We start from the raw sequence: 17,089 nt of genomic DNA, 5'->3' as shown, positions 1-17,089 counted from the left end.
ATACAGTGGCCAAAGCGTTTTGTTAGGTCGTCTGCCTGTAAATGTACTTGTTTTAATGGAAATACACTTGTGTGTAGGACTTAGCAGCTCAAGTAGTGTAATACAGCTGAAATCCCTTCCATATTACAGTGGCTAAGACAGCCAGCAGGCTGCAGGTGTGCGTGTTTCATGGGCAGCAGATAGTTTGGATTTCTGAATGCACACTTCCATGACTAACCCCCTCACCAGGAATCTGACCTGCTTTGTTAAAGGCTGCTGGAAGAGGACATTGTCAGTTACTTGCTTCTGAGCACTTCTGAACCACCATTCCCTGGATCAGTCACCCCACCAAATACTCTTTTTTTCCTTAAATTTATGAGAGTAGATATACTGGTATGTTCCCTTGTGCTCACTTAAGAAATGTTGTGCTGTATTCCTGTAAGGCTGTGCCTCTGTCGTACACACACAATTCCCAGTAAGTAACCTGTGAGGAACCCACTGCCTCTTGCCACTCAGATTTGGACCAACTCTCCCTGAGCTCAGTCCCCTCCAAACACAGAGCAGCTGCACACACACGTGGCGCTTGCAGATACGTGCACGTACCTGGCTGGAACCACTGGCTGCTTTTGTAGAGGCCGCTGGCACTTGTCCCATTGCTGACTGGTGATCTTGCCTCTGTGACAGAGCGGGCTGGCTGGCTGTGAGCGTGCGCTGCGCTGCTGTAGCAATGCTGTCTGCCTGAGTTGTGGCTGGGCCAGCGGCGTGTTGGCCTGCTGGCCCGTGGCTAGGCTCAGTTGCTGTTGTCTGGATGGTTGTTAGATACGGCACTGAAGCCGGGGTGCTCTTCTCCCCAGCTGCTACAACAGGAGGAGTCTGAAGTTTGTCATCGGCTGTGCAGGCGGGAGTGAGGTGCTTGTCCCCGGACATGCATGCACGGAGTTGGGGCTTATCTACTGGCAAGTCAGGTGTGGGGGGCTCCCAGTCAGGCGGTGCACCCGGGGTGTGGTGGTGTGCATGCTCCCAGTCCCCAGCGTGGGACGGGAAGTGATCTTTGTCCCCCGATTTAGCAGGGTGGAAGCTGGACGGCTCTTGCTCTGCATCTCTGCTAGCAGGCATGTCCCCAGGCATGCCACTGTGGAGAGGCGGGGGGTCCCGGGTTCCAGGTGCACCTGACGGCTGGTTCTGCTCCCCGGCTGTGCTGCTACCTTGAAAATCCTGCTCTACTGGTGCGCCAGGCTGGAAGTGAAGTCGGTTCTCAGGCAGACTGGTATACAGGTGGAGCTTGTCTGGAGCACCAGCAGAGATATGGAGCTTTTCTAGAGCTGTACCAGCTTCAGTCTCTCCATAATTTGTGCTTTCAGAATGAGTATCTCCTGGCCTTTTCTGAGACTGAGCAGATGCTTGCTGTGCGGACTCGGCTAACGCTAGGGCTAGCATGCGCGCTGCATTTTTCGGAGGAGGAGGAGGGATAAGAGACACAGAACTGACGGGAACAGGATCCTGGGGGGAGTCGAGGGCAACTGCTCCTAATGGGGGGAAAATTGAGAGAGAGAGTGATTTTATGTTACCCAATAAGGAGAGTGACCTAACCTTAATGACTACTATAAAAAAAATAGATGCTTTCCACACTTTCACAGTGGCAATTCCTTCTGGTGCGAAATACTGTATCTTCAGTCTTACATGCAAACGCTGCTCAATAGCACAGCAGTTCATCACAAAAAGGAAAAAATACACAAGAGATTGTCTAAAGGTTCCTCTTGCGTTTCTAGAGAGGTAGGAAGTAGGTAGCAGAGAATGAGACACCCTTACACAATTTTGATCATAAGGTTTTGGGCAAGAAGGTCCCTTCTTCAAGTGTTGGCAGATTTTTAATTTAAAAAAGAAAAGTCTTAGATGGTCTATCGGCTGAAATGATTTAGAAGTACATGCTATAGATTTTCATGTATGGCATGATGGGAAAAAAAAGGTGGTATACAAAGTATTATGAAAAAATATCCGAGATTTGTGTGATGTAGGGAGAAGACAGAGGTTAAGACCTTACTGATTTGCACAGCCCTGCAAGAACACTTGTGATCAGAACTGACGGGCAATCCCCTCTCCTAAAAGGCACGCAGAGAAGGACTTTTTTGAGAGCAGGTCCCCTTTGGAACTTAAAGAAAGAATGGAGGAAAATGCACTGTACCTGGCTGTGTGTGTCCAGTGGGTACAGTCTTATTCTGACTGCTTGGCATTGGTCTCTCCCCTTCTTCTGGCAACTCTGGTTTGCCAGCAGCCACTAGCTGGGCATGCTGAAGCTCTTGGTGGGCTCCTTCCCCTGCTCCTGTTTCATTGTTTTTCAGGGGCAAGGACATCTGGGTTGGGGACCTGTTTGTGATTTCAGTGAGGCCAATCCCTTTGCTCCAGTTGGAAGCAGAGGAGTTTCTGGTCATGATGGGCACTCCTCCAGTTGGTTCTGACATGCGGCTGGGCAGTGCAAAGGAGACAGGTTCTGATGTAGTCAGTGGTGGAGATTTGATGGGCTTTCGCCCCGTCTTGGGTGAGAAGGCATGGGGTTTGCAGGCCTTCTCTTCAGTTGGACTCAGGTCCATAGTAAAGAAGGGACTCATCTTCTCTTGGAAAGGGGAAACTGGCTCAGAGCTTGTGGCGCTGCCTGGTGTCTGGGACTGGCTGCCTGATTCTACATCCTTCTTAAATAGGCTCGGCTTCTCCTTATTTATGCCGACTGACTCCATCAGGGAGGTACTGCTCTCCAGGCACTCAGACTCTGCCTGGGGTGGGCTGCACTGAAAAGACATCGGGTCAAAATCCAGGCTGGCAACTCCAATATCTGGTGGGCTCAGGTCAACGTCTTCAGAAGAGCGAGGAGAAATAAGGGCAGGAACATGGATGATCCCCTCATCCCCATCACTGTCGCGATGGGGAAGGTTGTCATAAGAATTGCAGCGATTCATGTTTCCTAAGAGCTCTCCATTGAAGGAAGCAGACAACGCATCACTACTGGATCTAGGTCTTCTGGGTCGAAACAGTTTAGATTCACCTAGGAATGAGTAGATACACAGGAGATAGTATAAAAAAAAAATACTGTCCAGGAGGCAATGGCTTGGTGTTGTTTTTAAAGTTGTTTTAAAGCAATGTGCAAGATGCTCACGTGGCAAACTCTAAACAGAAAAATAATGTAGTTAGTGGTAATTGTTAATTAAATGTGCTCAAACTCTTTTAAAGCAGTTACCAGGTCCGATTTGGTCTGAAACTAAGCTGTTTGCAAAAGCAAAACTAGGTTAAGTGTGCTGTAGGCCTAAGTCTCCCTCAGAAACCATTCTCCTTCCTGATGGTGTCTTTTCCACCTTAGAATAGAAAGGAGAGATGGCAAGGACTGAAAGGTAAGTGACGCCAGCTATACAAAAGCAAGAGCTTTGCTTTTTTACCTTAGAAGGAAAACAAAGATTTGAAGAGCATTTCTTAGATGATACCACTCCCCAACACAGAACGATAAGCTGCTCCATTAATTAGTAAGTCCAGCTTTTGCTGGGGGAGGGGAAAGGGGAGGGAAGGAACAGGATCTGCCCTGTTGAATACCAACAGTCAGTAATATCATATTGCCTTCTTTTAATCCACACACATTGAAAATGAAGGTACAATTTTGTCTTACCATCAACAGCATGCAGAGAGGTAAGCGATTCTTCGCTTTTAGCTGAGCGAAGAGTCCCGCTGTCTCCTCGTCCACCTATGAAAACGCAACCACGACAGGGAAAAGTTGAATTACAGAAGTGGCTTACATTTGGTTACGTAGTGGTGGCAGGAAGAAGCTGAATGGGCTTCTAGCATCAGTACCACCGTCCTGAAAGTAACACCTGTGCTTTTATTTTTTTTCTGTTTTCTTTTTATTCCAAAGTCCTTAAAGAAAACCTTTACCATGGTTGAGTGTTAATAAGTTTTACTGTCTAAGATAGAAGTAGTCCTGTTTTGTGTGGGAGATTGGCCTGGATGACCTACAGAGGTCCCTTTCAGCCAATAATTGCATACTACTGGGCAAGAAGTGATTACAAAGACTGGGTTGATTTTTGACACTCATTTTACAGACTAGTGAAGAGTAACCTATGAAAATTAACCTACTGCAGGTGACAGGTTGGGAAACGGCTCCCTCCCATGCGTATCATGCCACTACAGACTCTGTTTGGATGTACCTGTGATAATTGGTTGGTTTGGTCAGGACAGCAAATCCCTTAGAATGGGAAAGAAAGTAACATTTACACAGCTGGTTTTACAAGCACTAAACAAGTACAACTAAAATGCTCCAGGAAGACAGTCATATAATGTGTTTATTATCCTGAAGACTAAAGGTTATAATTTGAAAATGGCACCAGGGAAAAGATGGGACAAAAGTCCTCACTGGCCCATATTTAGGAATTTGTAGTATGTTTCACTGCAAAAATGCATAGTTGCTATTTTTAAAGAGATATAAAATTATATATATAAGGGTTGAGAAGTCAGAGACTACACAGAGGAGGCTACAAAAAGTTGTTGGATGCCTTCTTTCGCTTTCTGGGAGAATACATTTGTGGAAAAGTGCCTTTAAGCCTAGTTTAAATGTCATCCGAGAACAGCAAATGGAGCCAGAAACGCATTCTTATGTCATGATAAGAGTGTCAGAAGGAAACATTCTGAGACTTTTTATAGTGGTGCCCATATAACGTCCTTAAAAAGCTACTCTGAGAAACGCATTTAAGGGGAGCGCTCTAGCATGTCGAATTCATGAGCTAATGCGAGATCCCTTTAGGAAAGACAGCATTTAACTCAAGATGTTATGCATGGATTGAACACTAGAAGGAGATACAAGCACACTGTAAACATGAATTCTGCGTTGCCGAAAAACCTTGTTTTTTGAAAAATGGATTTACACCCTTACCTGCCAGGGCTATGGCTTTCATTTCTGAGGGCTCACTGGGATTGCGCTGTAGTTTGCGTTTGGACACAGAGGACGATTTTCCCAAGTTGAAGAAGGAACGCCAACTGCCAACTGGCGACTTCTTCATCTTATTGGGTGGTCTTTTTCTGAAGTGAGAAAACGGAGCAAATTGTGTATGTCGGGGTGATGGGGAACTGCATTTAGTTCTTGCTAACAGTTGTTTGTTATTAACAATACCTTGTTTCTGCTGAAAGAAAGCTTAGAAACGCAGTCTCTTTTAAATAGCTGAGGATGTTTTCATTCTTATAGCTCAGCCCTAAAGTTTTGCTGGGTAAATTCTACCAAACTATGCAAAGAAGATGCAATGCAGGTGAGCAAAGGCTCCATACTTGTACAACATGGCATCTAAGGAATGGCTTTTATTTAGCTGGCTGGTATAACTGTTCTCTGAGGAACTGTGTAGTCACAAAAGGTATTAAAGAGCCTCTCTTATGCTGTAAAATCATGTTTGCCTCCTCCCACTGCCATGTTTAATTTCTAGTGCCATCAAGTCTGTCGAACAGCTCCACTTTGAGGACAACCAAAGCTTGTTTCAGGCATGTGGTCCTGAAATCTGGAAAACCCCAGTGTTTCTAGGTATTCACCCTGTTCACATTTCTGTGCGTGTGGCTAGTATGGGCATGGATATGCATCAACACGGCTCTGTACATTTAGTGATAGCCCTGTTGAAAAGGAAGAAATGGCACAGAAGTTGCCGGGCTAACCTAAGCCCATTGGACAACTGTATGTTAGTTGAATCCTCATAAGTCTAAAGCGGGTGGAAAATTGGCTACAATACTTTATGCATGATTACTGTAAGTCAGTTTCAACAAGTTTTTGACGTAATCAAAATAAACCAGTTATGACACATGCTGGAAAGGAAACTCTTCTCTACCTTTCAGATGGAAAGTCTATGACCGTGTGGAATTTCCCCTGTAGAGCTGCAGGGCCTTCTCCTACTTCAATGTATCTGCTGTCTGCCACGACGGGAGAGTTGATCTGGGCTTGTGTCCGTGCCTGTGCCTCCTCCAGTGTGAGCAGCTTTGTGGAAGGAGAGGATACCAACAGAGACTTGGGCCGTGATAAAGAACTGTGCCCTGAAAGGGAAAACCAGGGACAAGAGGGAGAATCAGAAAACAGCAGTACAGACATCACAGCTCTGGGAGAGCATTTTTCTAAGATTTTGTTGTTCTGGCCTCTGAAAGATGTGGTCAAAATAACCATTTTGTCAGAGGTATGTTTATGAGAAAGGAAATACTCTCAATTGAAAGCAGCTTACTGTATTTAAACAAAAAAACAAAACGGGGATGGACAGGGAAGCAAGCAGGTTAGAAACCTTCAGTGTTGGCATACTTTATTTGAGCTTCATCTGCATGCTAAACTCCATGATAGTGACAGCTTTCTTCTATAAAGTTTGTTTTTAGTCATTCCCAGATTCCAGCAACAGGAAATGCCATGTGTGACTTCAGTTGCTACAGACTTATGTGCAGGTGGACATAGTGAATTGAATCGAGCTGTGTGTTTTGCTCTCGGTCTTTTTACAGCTTGTGTTTGTTTTTGGAGATAAAAATTTAAACTTTTACAAAAGTAGTTGATGTTGCTTCCTGCTGCTAGGATCTGTTAAGCCAGGATGTGATGTGGTCGAGTGCTACAGAGGAGCACAGGGAGTCTGCTGTAAGAGCTGTCTTTCATTTGCCATTGTTTATTGTGCAATTATTTATACGGTTATCCTCACATGAGTAAGAGGTGTGGAAGGGAAGTATATCATCCCTTCACATCAACATCCTGGTTGGACCCATTCCTACTACTATTCTTTTAGCTTCACAGCTCCTTGGTAGTGTGCACTTTACCCAGTTTGTTAGCTGTAAATGCTACCCTGGGTGAAGTTTGGGCCAAACAGGTACATAGAGCTCCAGCTGCCTTCAAACTGGACTTCTCTGGAACGACTTAAAGCAGGCTTGGGAATACCACTCTAACCTCTTGTAGGCTGGTACAGATAAGATGCTGTGCTCAAAGAGGGGCTCCTGGAAACACTGAAGAGAATGCTGCCTTGCCATGGCACAGTATTCCTGAGCGTAGCTGGTATGCTGTGAAACAGCCTGACCCTTTCCCCCCCTAGTTTTGTGGCAAAGTACACAATGTGAATGCCCAAGTCATTAAACAATTAGCCGAATTTATATGCTCTGTTCTAAGCCTGGATAATCATTTGGCTCGGATTCTTAGCATGTTTCTCTTCCCCTGGCAGAGCTCAGCCTGCTATGGGCTGTTAGCCAAGCTAAGCTTTGGATCCTGCTGACGTAAAAATTGTCTTCCAGTAGAAATAAAAGCTGGACTTACAAAAACTGTGCTGTCCTAAGTAGAATCACAGAATCATAGAATGGTTTGGGTTGGAAGGGACCTTAAAGTTCCTCTAATTCCAACCCCCTGCCATGGGCAGGGACACCTTCTACCAGACCAGGTTGACTTTCTGGGCTGCCAAGTAGAGGTAGGGCTTGTATAAAAACAGGGAGCAGCAACCATTCTGGAACAGCAGCTACCTGTACTCCACAGGTGGTAAAGAAACTGCACAGACTGTACAAATTTCATTGGAAGGGCAGGTTATCAAAGCAGACGGAACAGACTTAATGCTGCTTTGGAATAGTAATAGCTTGTGCTCTCATTTATTCTTCTAACACACAGAATGGTACAACTCCATTTGTTTCCAATGGAACAGGTACACTTAAGGTCTTAGCAGTTGCTCGAGCAAATTTGTACGCTCCAGGGATAAATGACGCTTCAGATGCTCCAGGGTTGGGCACAAACATGTCACAGTTCATTCCGCATCCTAAAGCCACAAATCTGCAATGTAATTAGGGAACTGGGCAACAGCTGTAGGGCCAATGCAGTCTTTGCCATGTAGTTGGACAGCCCTGCTAATTAACCTATATAGACTATACTAATTAACCTATATAGACTATGCAGAAGAAATAACCAGGATAGCGGGTGTCAAAATATTCCACATTAAGAGCAAGACTTTTGTTTCATAGTGTCAATGCTAATGAATACCAAGAACTTTCTTTAAATCAGCTGATTTCTATTTACATTCTAAGATGCCGGTGAAGATCATGTATTGGGTTGTACTACAAGGTAGCTCGAATGGAAAAGCATGCAAGAGCATTGATGACATAGTGGTTTTAAAAGGAAGGTGTGCAGGCAGGACAGACTTAAGTGATTCCCTATGTTTTTTCAGTGCATAAGAGTATCAGCCAAACATTCACATGTATGCTCCTGTAGAGCATCCTTGGCTTCTAAGAAAGGTACTGATAGCAATTTCAAAACCTAGGCCATATTTGCCAGGTTCTAATATCATAACCTTGTAAATCTGTCCTCTCTCTGATAGTAAAAACATATTTCAAAAGTCCTGGAGGAGGCTCACATTTTCATTAAGCGTCTGCTACTGTTTTTGATCAAGGTAAAGCTAATGGAGGAAGTCACGCACCTGCTCCATCTCGTATGACTGAGCTGAGTTTGGAACTGAAGAGGACGTCCACGTGATTCAAGATGAATTCCACAACTACTGACTGGATTCGCACCTCCATGAAAGCAGCTGTTCCACTGAAGCAGGCAGACTCGATCTGCTTTGATCTGAAGAAAACGAAGATTAAATAAAATGCAAACAGCCAGAAGACTGGAAGATATACTCCCCTTGGGTAAGGCTTCGTCATGTGTTGAACTGTTGTGCCACATTGCTCGGGCAGACAAGACTTTAGGGGCAGTTAAGAGATAAATCTCGTCAAAGCATTATACGAATGGTCATACTGACTGCAGTGATTTACATCCAGGTTTTGGTTTCAGGTTGGAGTCCTACCGAAACAGGCAAGAGGAACAATGGGTCAAGAAGGAAAGAAAGCACGTGGCAGGTCCAGATTGAGGTAAGCATTGCATATACAAAGTGGGGAGCTTTCCGTTAACTTCTTTCTAGAAACAGTGAATGGCAGCAGTTTAATGCAGTGACACTGTAGAAAGCTCAGCATGGTCTTCTGCATCGTTTTTCCTCTAGCAGGGAATGTCTCCAACTGGTCCTGCCCAGCAAGTACCCCAATATTCACAACAGCAAATTCAAACAAGAAATCTTTTGACTGCTTGTGGGCGAATTGCCATAAAGGAGAAAATAGCTTTCCCTCATTAACTGCACACAGGGGAATCTCTGACTCGGATTTCTCAGGTTGGTAGCAAAGCAGTCCAGAAATCAATACAATAGAAGCCAGGGTGATTTTTTGTCTTTGTTTTAAAGCACAATTTTTAAAATTACACCATTAATTTTAAAATACCCTATTAGGCACATTCAAAACAAATTTTAGGAGACATTTATCCAAGATCATTTCCATAAGTCTGAATTTTTGCAGCCAAAAGCTGTCAAATTAGACTCCGGAGATTTCTGCAGTGGGAAATCAGTGATGCCACTAAACACATTTTCCTGGATGATCAAGGACACACACTAGGCTCATCTAACCAGGAGAGGAGAAATTATCTAGAAAGAGTTCTGGGGGTGAGAACAGACTAGGCTCATTCCTTGCTAATGCTTAACTGTGGTCAGTGGAGCTGCAGTGCAGCGAGAGAGAGCAATACTGGCGTATTCTCTCACGGTGTGTCAATGCAGTTCCACTGACAACAGCAGAGCTATTAACATCACTTTCAGAAGCTTGCCAGCTGGTCTCAACCCCCTGCTCAGAATAATTTCCTATTAAAAATTTTACAGGAGAAGAGCACATTGGATGGAAAAAAAGGAAAATCTTTTTCTAGGCTGCTGAAAGTTATGATTTTCTGGACAACCGATATCTATCTTTTATTTTTGTAAATACAAAACTTACATAAGCCTTGTATTTGAATGGAAAAAAAAAAAAGTTACCTTAAGAGGTTTGGAGCCCAGACAATTGCCAAGTTCTTAGTGTGCATATTTGTGATGGAGCAGTAATCAGCAAGACGAGCTAAGTGTCTCATTAAGAACTCCAGTGTCCTGGAAAACAAGAGATAGGCAAATGTTCAGCACCAATGAGCAAGCCATGCTGCAAGTTACAAAACAAACCCCAGTTCATTATCTTCTTTAGCTCTGGGAGCTCACCAAAAAAAAAAAAAAAAAGAAGTTGTACAACGTACGGTAAGAAGGATGGTAAAGTTGTCTTCAGCAAACAATTACATAGGGGTGGGGTGAGAGGGAGTCTCTCCTGATTTGTCCTGGGGTAAAGGAAAAGACTGCCCTCAGCCAAATGACTGGACCCAGCAAAAACCGAGGTGGATGGGAGTATGTTAAATGCCACCAGCACAGCAGGATCTAGAAGCAGAGCACCCTGGAGCTTCATAGCACTTGGTGGCTTTATTATAACATTGTGAAACAGAAGCACAGTCCTTACGCTGTATTTGGGACATAGTGCAATGCTCATCAGAGAGTTAGAAGAAAGGACTTTGAATATAAACCTCCTGGTAAAGAGAAGACTACTTATTTACACAGCCCAGGATTTTGAAAACAAGCAAATTTTATCTGAATTCTACTTAGGAAATGAGTGCCTACAGCTTTCTTATACACATATAAGAGGTACACAGCAGATACAAGGTTAAGCTTCACAGGACTTCTGTTCAGGTAAAAATAAAGACTGTGTTTTAGATCAAACGCTGCTGCTATCATGACATGGGGAAGAGGAGGAAGGGCCCAGCTCCATTCCTTCCAGCCAGTGCAGGGGGCGGCAATGCAAATGCTGCTGCCGTCTCCTCGGTGCTGACACTAAGCGGCAGCCCGGCTGGCACCCGTCTCTCTGTGCCCCCTTCACCGAATGGCAGCAGGGGCCCGAAACTTCTCAGGTGGGAAGGGCGTGAAACTCAGACGGGTGTTTCTGGGTGGACACAAAGCAGGCATCTCCAGCAACCTGCACAGCCCTGCTGCACCTCAAACACTGCCTACCTGCATGGAAATTCTCACGGAAGGGGAGCAGAACAACAAAGTGTCTTTCTGTCCTTCTTCAAGCAACCCTGAGGAATTGAGGTGAGCTAAGGCAGAGCCCAGCAGTACAGCAGCAGCAGGGGGAGTGCGTGCCACACAACTGCCGGCTGGGTCGCTGCGCTGCTGCCTATCCCGGGCACGGGCATCCCTAAGGGATGTGCACTGGGCTCCCCTGAGAGCCATTTTAGGGAGAAGGTGGAAAGCACCAGAGAAAACTTGACAAAGGAGATTTTGGTTTTGATACAGTCTTCTTCAAGGCCCTGCTCCCTTAATTAACATGAATAAATTATTATAATTAGTTTTAATGCTAATTAATTACCAGACCTTATACTTAGTTAGTATTAAGTCCCATATGTTAGTCAATGCTATTTAATTACCTATGACCATACATTATAATCAAAGCTAATTACAATACATTGTTTATTAATATTTAATAATGGATGACATAAATTATATAGTCCCATTATAATCAAATGATACTCACCATACATAATAATAATTAATATTATTTAAATATCGGTTGATATGCATTATAATTAGTTATCAATACCAATCACCATACACTGTTGTATTTATTTAAGACTAAATGCCATACAATAGTTATTAATATTTAAATAGCAATGTGTTGTTTTATTTATACCAATCAATACATTGTCATTGGTCAAGGCTAACTGCAGTAATTATTAATATCATTTGAATAGTCATTAATATTATATTTTGGTATTAATACCAATCACCATACTTCGTAGTATGAAGACATTTACCATACACTGCAATAGTTATTAATACTGGTTAAATGAACATTAATATATATAATATGATGATTAAAGACTGTCATGCACAACAAAATAGTTATGAATACTAATTAGTGTGTTTTAATATAGTGCATATCATTTAGCATGTGTTATTCTAATAAGCTTGTACTGTTTAAATAATCAACACAGTATAGTTATTATTTCCAAAAGATCACTGTTAGCATTTGCTAGTTACTATTACTGCTATTACAGTTAAATATTAAATAGATAAAACTTTACTAAGCACTGCCTTGCCATACTGCAAGCAACCACTCCAGAATACAACATGATCCCATCCATCATCCAAGCTGCCCGACCGTGCTCATATGTCTTGCTGCTGCTCCTTATGTATTGACATATTCAGCACTGGCCTGCTGCTAAAAACTATTTGGGGCAGGGGGAGGATGCTTACAGCCAAAATACACTTGAACAACTTAAACCAAAGTCCTGAAGCAATTTTTTGGTGTTCACATTTCACTGTCTTTACTGCTATTCCTAGAGAAGGTATTGTGCTCCCTCAGTAAGAACATTTCCTTAATGATATCAGCCACTTGTGCCATAACGAGCTTGTATTTGCCTCCTATACATACTTTCCAGAGGAAGTCAAATAAGACGCTGTAAAGTATATGGTGTTTGTCTGGTAATGATCTAATTAAAATATAAATCAACTTTATGTAGCCATAAACCATTTTAATATATACAGGCATAATGCAGCTATCTTGAGAGGCAAAACTGGAATCGCACCATTACACTCTTGAAATGCTAGCAATGCCGAGCAATAAACAGACTGAAGGCTGTACTAACCTGTAGTGAGGCGGGGGGAGCTGCTGGATGACATCATGGATTTTAACCAACCGTTCTTCATCCGTAGCAGCAGAGACAGCATCCTGGAATAGCACAGTAAATGATTGAGATACGAATAAGGCCAGATACCTGACACAGGGTCTTGAACTAAGTGGACAATGCACTATTCTCTAGTGCTGAGACAGAATTTGTTGAGCCTCTCAACCTTCCAAGAGGCATCCGTCTCTGGGGACAGACTGGCACACAGCTAATGCGATAAAGGGCAAGTAATTCAAGCTCTGGGCCAGTTTGTAGCTTGATTGTACAGCGCGATTCCTTGCAGTGGGCATTCAGTTCCAAGTAGCATTTGCTTCTAATCCCATTCCTGTTAGATAAATCACTGGGGAATGGCAGAAGATAGGGGAATTCTTGCAAGCATTGTTAATACCCAAATAACCTTTACTGGGGCCCCCGGAGTGGCATCAATATGGTGTAGGATGTGACACAAAGGCACAAGTGAGTAAACCTAATGGGGCAACAGAAAAAGGCTCCCAAACCTGGGGCCTTGTTGCACCCACCTTTTGAAGGGGCAGGATGCTAACAGCAGGTGGGCATTTGGTGTGCAGCATGAGCTGTATTGGTGTTAGGCTGGTGGTTTTACAGACACACACTTTGGGTGTCTATAAAAACACCAGCTTAAAACAGAATTAAGGCAAAGGAAAGTGTGTAGATGTGCAGATAACAGGTCATGCTGCGAGGTTAGGTGAAAGACGTTGCCTTGTACTCACTGAGAACTTCTCGTAGAGCTGATATGTCAGCAGGGGGTTCGGGAGCTCCCGAAAGTACAGTTTGCAGAGGGAACCCACGCAGTGAATGTCCTGGATGTATGTATCCTTGGTTAGGTCAGGAATCTGCTCGGAGTCAAACTCATGGCTGGAGATGAGTACACAAAAGTGGGCAGAGGGAGGTTGGCAAAGAAGAAAGAAAATAAAAAACAACACAAATTACGGTCAAGCAACGCAAGGGTTTCCTGATTTACGGGATAAAACAATCACTTAGTCACCAAAGCCCCCCAAGCCATGCTTGTGCTGCTACTAGATTGTTTTTTTTTCCAAAATGAGACTTTTTTTTGGTATGGCCTTTTTCAGTTAGTTTATAATCTAAGCCTACAATTTAATCTACAATCACTTTTCCTGTAACAGAGCCTTTCGCAAAATCTCCAGAGCATGTTTTCCAAGACCACGGAGGCAATCTGACTGTTCAGCTCCCGAGGGCCATGACGGGGAGCTGTCTGGAGGAAGTCCCCACAGGTCAGAATGAAAGCTGCTGTCCTTTTGCATTTCAGAGGCCTGGAAACTGAAATGATAAAGCAATGCTGAACGGCAGCGCCATTGGCACTGCTGCACGTGGAAACTACTGCGTGCAGAAATTCCTTGGGTCCAAGCTGGTGAGCCGAGCACGCCTCTGCTATGGGGTGAAAAGAGCCAGCAACCACATGAAGACAAACCCCGAGCATTCCCTTGGTTTTCAGAGAGAGGAAAACCAAAATCACAAACATCTATGAAATAAAAGCTGAGCTTAGAAGGCCAAGAGCTGGCTTGCTGCTCGGATATGCGCATGGAGATTGCTGCTTCAAATTAGCAGGCCAGATCTGCAGGGGCTGGCATGGCCACAGGGAGCTACGAGAACATGGCTGCTTTTGCTGGAGCTCAGTTTCCCTGCCATCCTCGTTAAGCTGTAAACCCAACAACTTATCATCAATGCGGGGAGTCACCCTGTCTGCACTACAACCACAGCAACGGCAGGGGCTTGCTGGCAACAGCCCCCGCCTCCCCCTAGTCCAGGCCAGGCAATTTGTAACACAGAAGATAAAACGCGACTTAGGCACAGTTCAAACGCCGAGCTTGCCCCTCTCGATCAAGTGTTCATCCCTTACGAGACGAGGAAGGAGCTCCTTTCGCCTGGACACGAAGGCTGTGTGAGAGAAGCCAGTTCACAGTGCCAGTGAGAAGGGGAAGAGGGGTCGACTTCTTCAGACAAGAAGGTGAACAGTCCGCCCCAGCTCCTCATCCCAACAACAGCACAGAAGAAATCAAGGTTTCTGTTTTCCCCAACCGATGGATTCGCTGTAGCCACACTCCTCAGCGCTCAGCATACGCAGCTCCCACAGGCACGTTCTGACTCATCCCTTACTCACATTTGGAAGACAAACTTGTTTCCCGCACTTGGCTCCGCAGAAGAAGAGAGAGCTCAGAAGAGCGATCAGGGAAAGGCACTAACCCGCCCAAACAAACAAACCGAGCCTCGATGGACACTCTCTGGCCATCTCCTGCCCTACTCCAGCACTCCTGCTGCTCCAGCATACCTTCCCAAGGAAGAAATCCCATGCCATGTTAGAGACCTACCCCTGTAGAAGCAGAATATGGAGTGAAGAAAGGGAAGCCTTACATGCAGTCTTCTTTCTCTGACTATATAGAGAACAACTTATTTCTTTTGACCCCCTAAGGTAGATTTTTTAGTAGAATACAACTTCACAGCATCTCAGAAAAAGCCAGAGCCAAGTACAGGGATGCCCACACCAACCCGACACTCGTTCTGCTTTGTCTACCGGCCAAATAAAGGCAGCTACTGTGCTACTAAAAAGCCAGCCTCTGTCCTGGAGTGACTCTCTCAGATGGAATAAAATTCTCTTAACTTTCTGTCCAACTGAAAAAAAAACACCTTTAAAACCGGGAAATTCAGTTCTTCTATTAGAAACTTAACAACAATTGCTCACTTATAAGGGTACTGCAGAGCTAATTTTGAAATAAGCTTTAATGATCTGTTTATATAGCTGGAAACTCCAGCAATGCAACATGTCCTACATTAATCAAACACTTATGAAAAATTTGTCATGAAATTTGACAGGGATAGTGTCTACAAGTTATGCCATGTACTTTCAGAAAATTGAAAAGTAGGCTATCGTTTTGTTCTCTGTACTGTACCAGGGTATTATGCAACTGAAGTTTTAGAAAAACGTTTTAAAGCACCTTTGGAATACATCAAAAGAGAAAATGGTTATAAAAGATGGACTAGGGCAGTGATTAGAAAGATGGTCCAGCACAAGTCAAAATGGGGAATTAAAGGGATATAACTGAAGCAAGGGCAAACATTTTATTCAGCCGACTCTGCTCTGGACAGCAGCTACAATCAGAGTCTTTGGGGCCTGCATATCAAAGGCTCAGGGAGTAGATTTTTGAAATTGAACTTGCTGTGATGAAAAACAGGCTTAAGCTGAACCAGAATAAGCCCATCCATACAAGGGTTTGTACAGTAACTGTACCGGCTCAAACCCGTCCATTTAACTTGGGAATAGCTGGTACAAAAAGGATATCCTTCATATGGAAAATACCCCCTTGCTGCCTCTGCGAGGCAGCGGGCCTACGATCAAAACTGGAATTAGTCACATCCCAATAGGTTCTCTCAGGCCCTTCACAACAGAAGAATGCATACCAAATGATGGGAGGAAGAAACGGGGCCTCACAAAAGGATAAAGGGCACTCAGAGTGATGAGAACAGCTCTTGAGTGGGGACAACACACACCTAGCCTTCCTCCTCACAGCCACGCAGCAGGGCCATGCCACCCACCAAGAATTATGCAAGTACTTCTTCACATGTCGCTAATTAATTGCTAATATGCCAGAACTCCAAAGCAGCAAGGAGAAGTATCAGCTGCTCCAAAGGGCTCCAGGAACAAGAGGAAACAGGAATGAAATTTGACAGCAGTGACACCACAGTCCCAGAGCCTTCCAATACCCTATCCTGACGGAAAACTTCCTGCAGAACAAAGTCTACCAAACAACCCTGCACACCTGTAGAAGAGAACTCCAAGGCAGTGGCAATCCCAGCACACCATCCTTGGAGTGCACACTGCACACACAGAGCTGCTGAGCAGCCAGCCCCGCAGCTGGCACGGGGCAGGCTCCTGAAAACACAGCCCTTGAATCCGGGGCACGCCTCGTTCCGCCTCTACAAGCAGGTTTGTCAAACACAGTGCTCCTACCGTAGTTTCTGGATGTTGGACGCGACCCCAGACAGACGATATATTCCATCCACAATGCCATGTTTCTCAATGAATTCAGTGCAGCTCTTGAGGACCTGGGGGACTAAAGAACAAGTGTCATTGGTTAGTTGAGCATGTTATTAAAGTCCTTGTTCAGGCTGCGGTCTTGTCAGATCCCATAAACTAAGCCCAGCTGGGTTAGTGCTTTACTTCTTCCTTAGAGGAGAAAGCCTGTAAGAGTTTTAAGTGCAGGATTTGGGGAAGAAGCTGGACAGAAGTGCATTCTTTGCTTTAAAGAAATGCCAGGATATATGAATCAGGTTGGAAAAAGTCAATTCTGGTCAAGCAGAGACAGTGCAGGTCCCATCACAGCTCCCACAAGAGCTGTGGTGTTAAATCTCATGTTCAGAAGAGCTACAAAACTGAGTCAATATGCTCTCTTTGGCCAAAAGGCTTCGTTGTTTTCAGATCTATACGGGAATTGCTTGCATAGCTTGGTTTAAGCAAATACAAATGTTAAAGAGCTGCTACTTTCTGCACCAGGGACAGTGGAGTTTTTACAACTGATAATT

General features: G+C 44.3%; 1 protein-coding gene across 16 annotated transcripts in view; it reads right to left on the bottom strand.

The window, feature by feature from the left end:
- Positions 1–17,089, bottom strand: part of ARHGAP32 (Rho GTPase activating protein 32) — a 262,792-nt gene that overhangs the window by 7,125 nt on the left and 238,578 nt on the right. For all 16 annotated transcript variants that reach the window (XM_040534596.1, XM_040534595.1, XM_040534604.1 and 13 more), the window contains 10 exons: positions 16,518–16,620; positions 13,264–13,408; positions 12,497–12,579; positions 9,813–9,920; positions 8,403–8,548; positions 5,820–6,021; positions 4,886–5,031; positions 3,629–3,703; positions 2,162–3,016; positions 583–1,505 (listed from right to left, as the gene is read on the bottom strand). In XM_040534596.1, coding sequence (XP_040390530.1) covers positions 583–1,505; positions 2,162–3,016; positions 3,629–3,703; positions 4,886–5,031; positions 5,820–6,021; positions 8,403–8,548; positions 9,813–9,920; positions 12,497–12,579; positions 13,264–13,408; positions 16,518–16,620 — 2,786 coding nt within the window. The remainder of the gene's footprint in view (positions 1–582; positions 1,506–2,161; positions 3,017–3,628; positions 3,704–4,885; positions 5,032–5,819; positions 6,022–8,402; positions 8,549–9,812; positions 9,921–12,496; positions 12,580–13,263; positions 13,409–16,517; positions 16,621–17,089) is intronic.

The sequence above is a fragment of the Cygnus olor genome, chromosome 22 (assembly GCF_009769625.2).
Source record: "Cygnus olor isolate bCygOlo1 chromosome 22, bCygOlo1.pri.v2, whole genome shotgun sequence".
NCBI lineage: Eukaryota > Metazoa > Chordata > Aves > Anseriformes > Anatidae > Cygnus > Cygnus olor.
The sequence above is the reverse complement of the archived record's forward strand: the minus strand, read 5'-3'. Positions and strand labels throughout refer to the sequence as shown.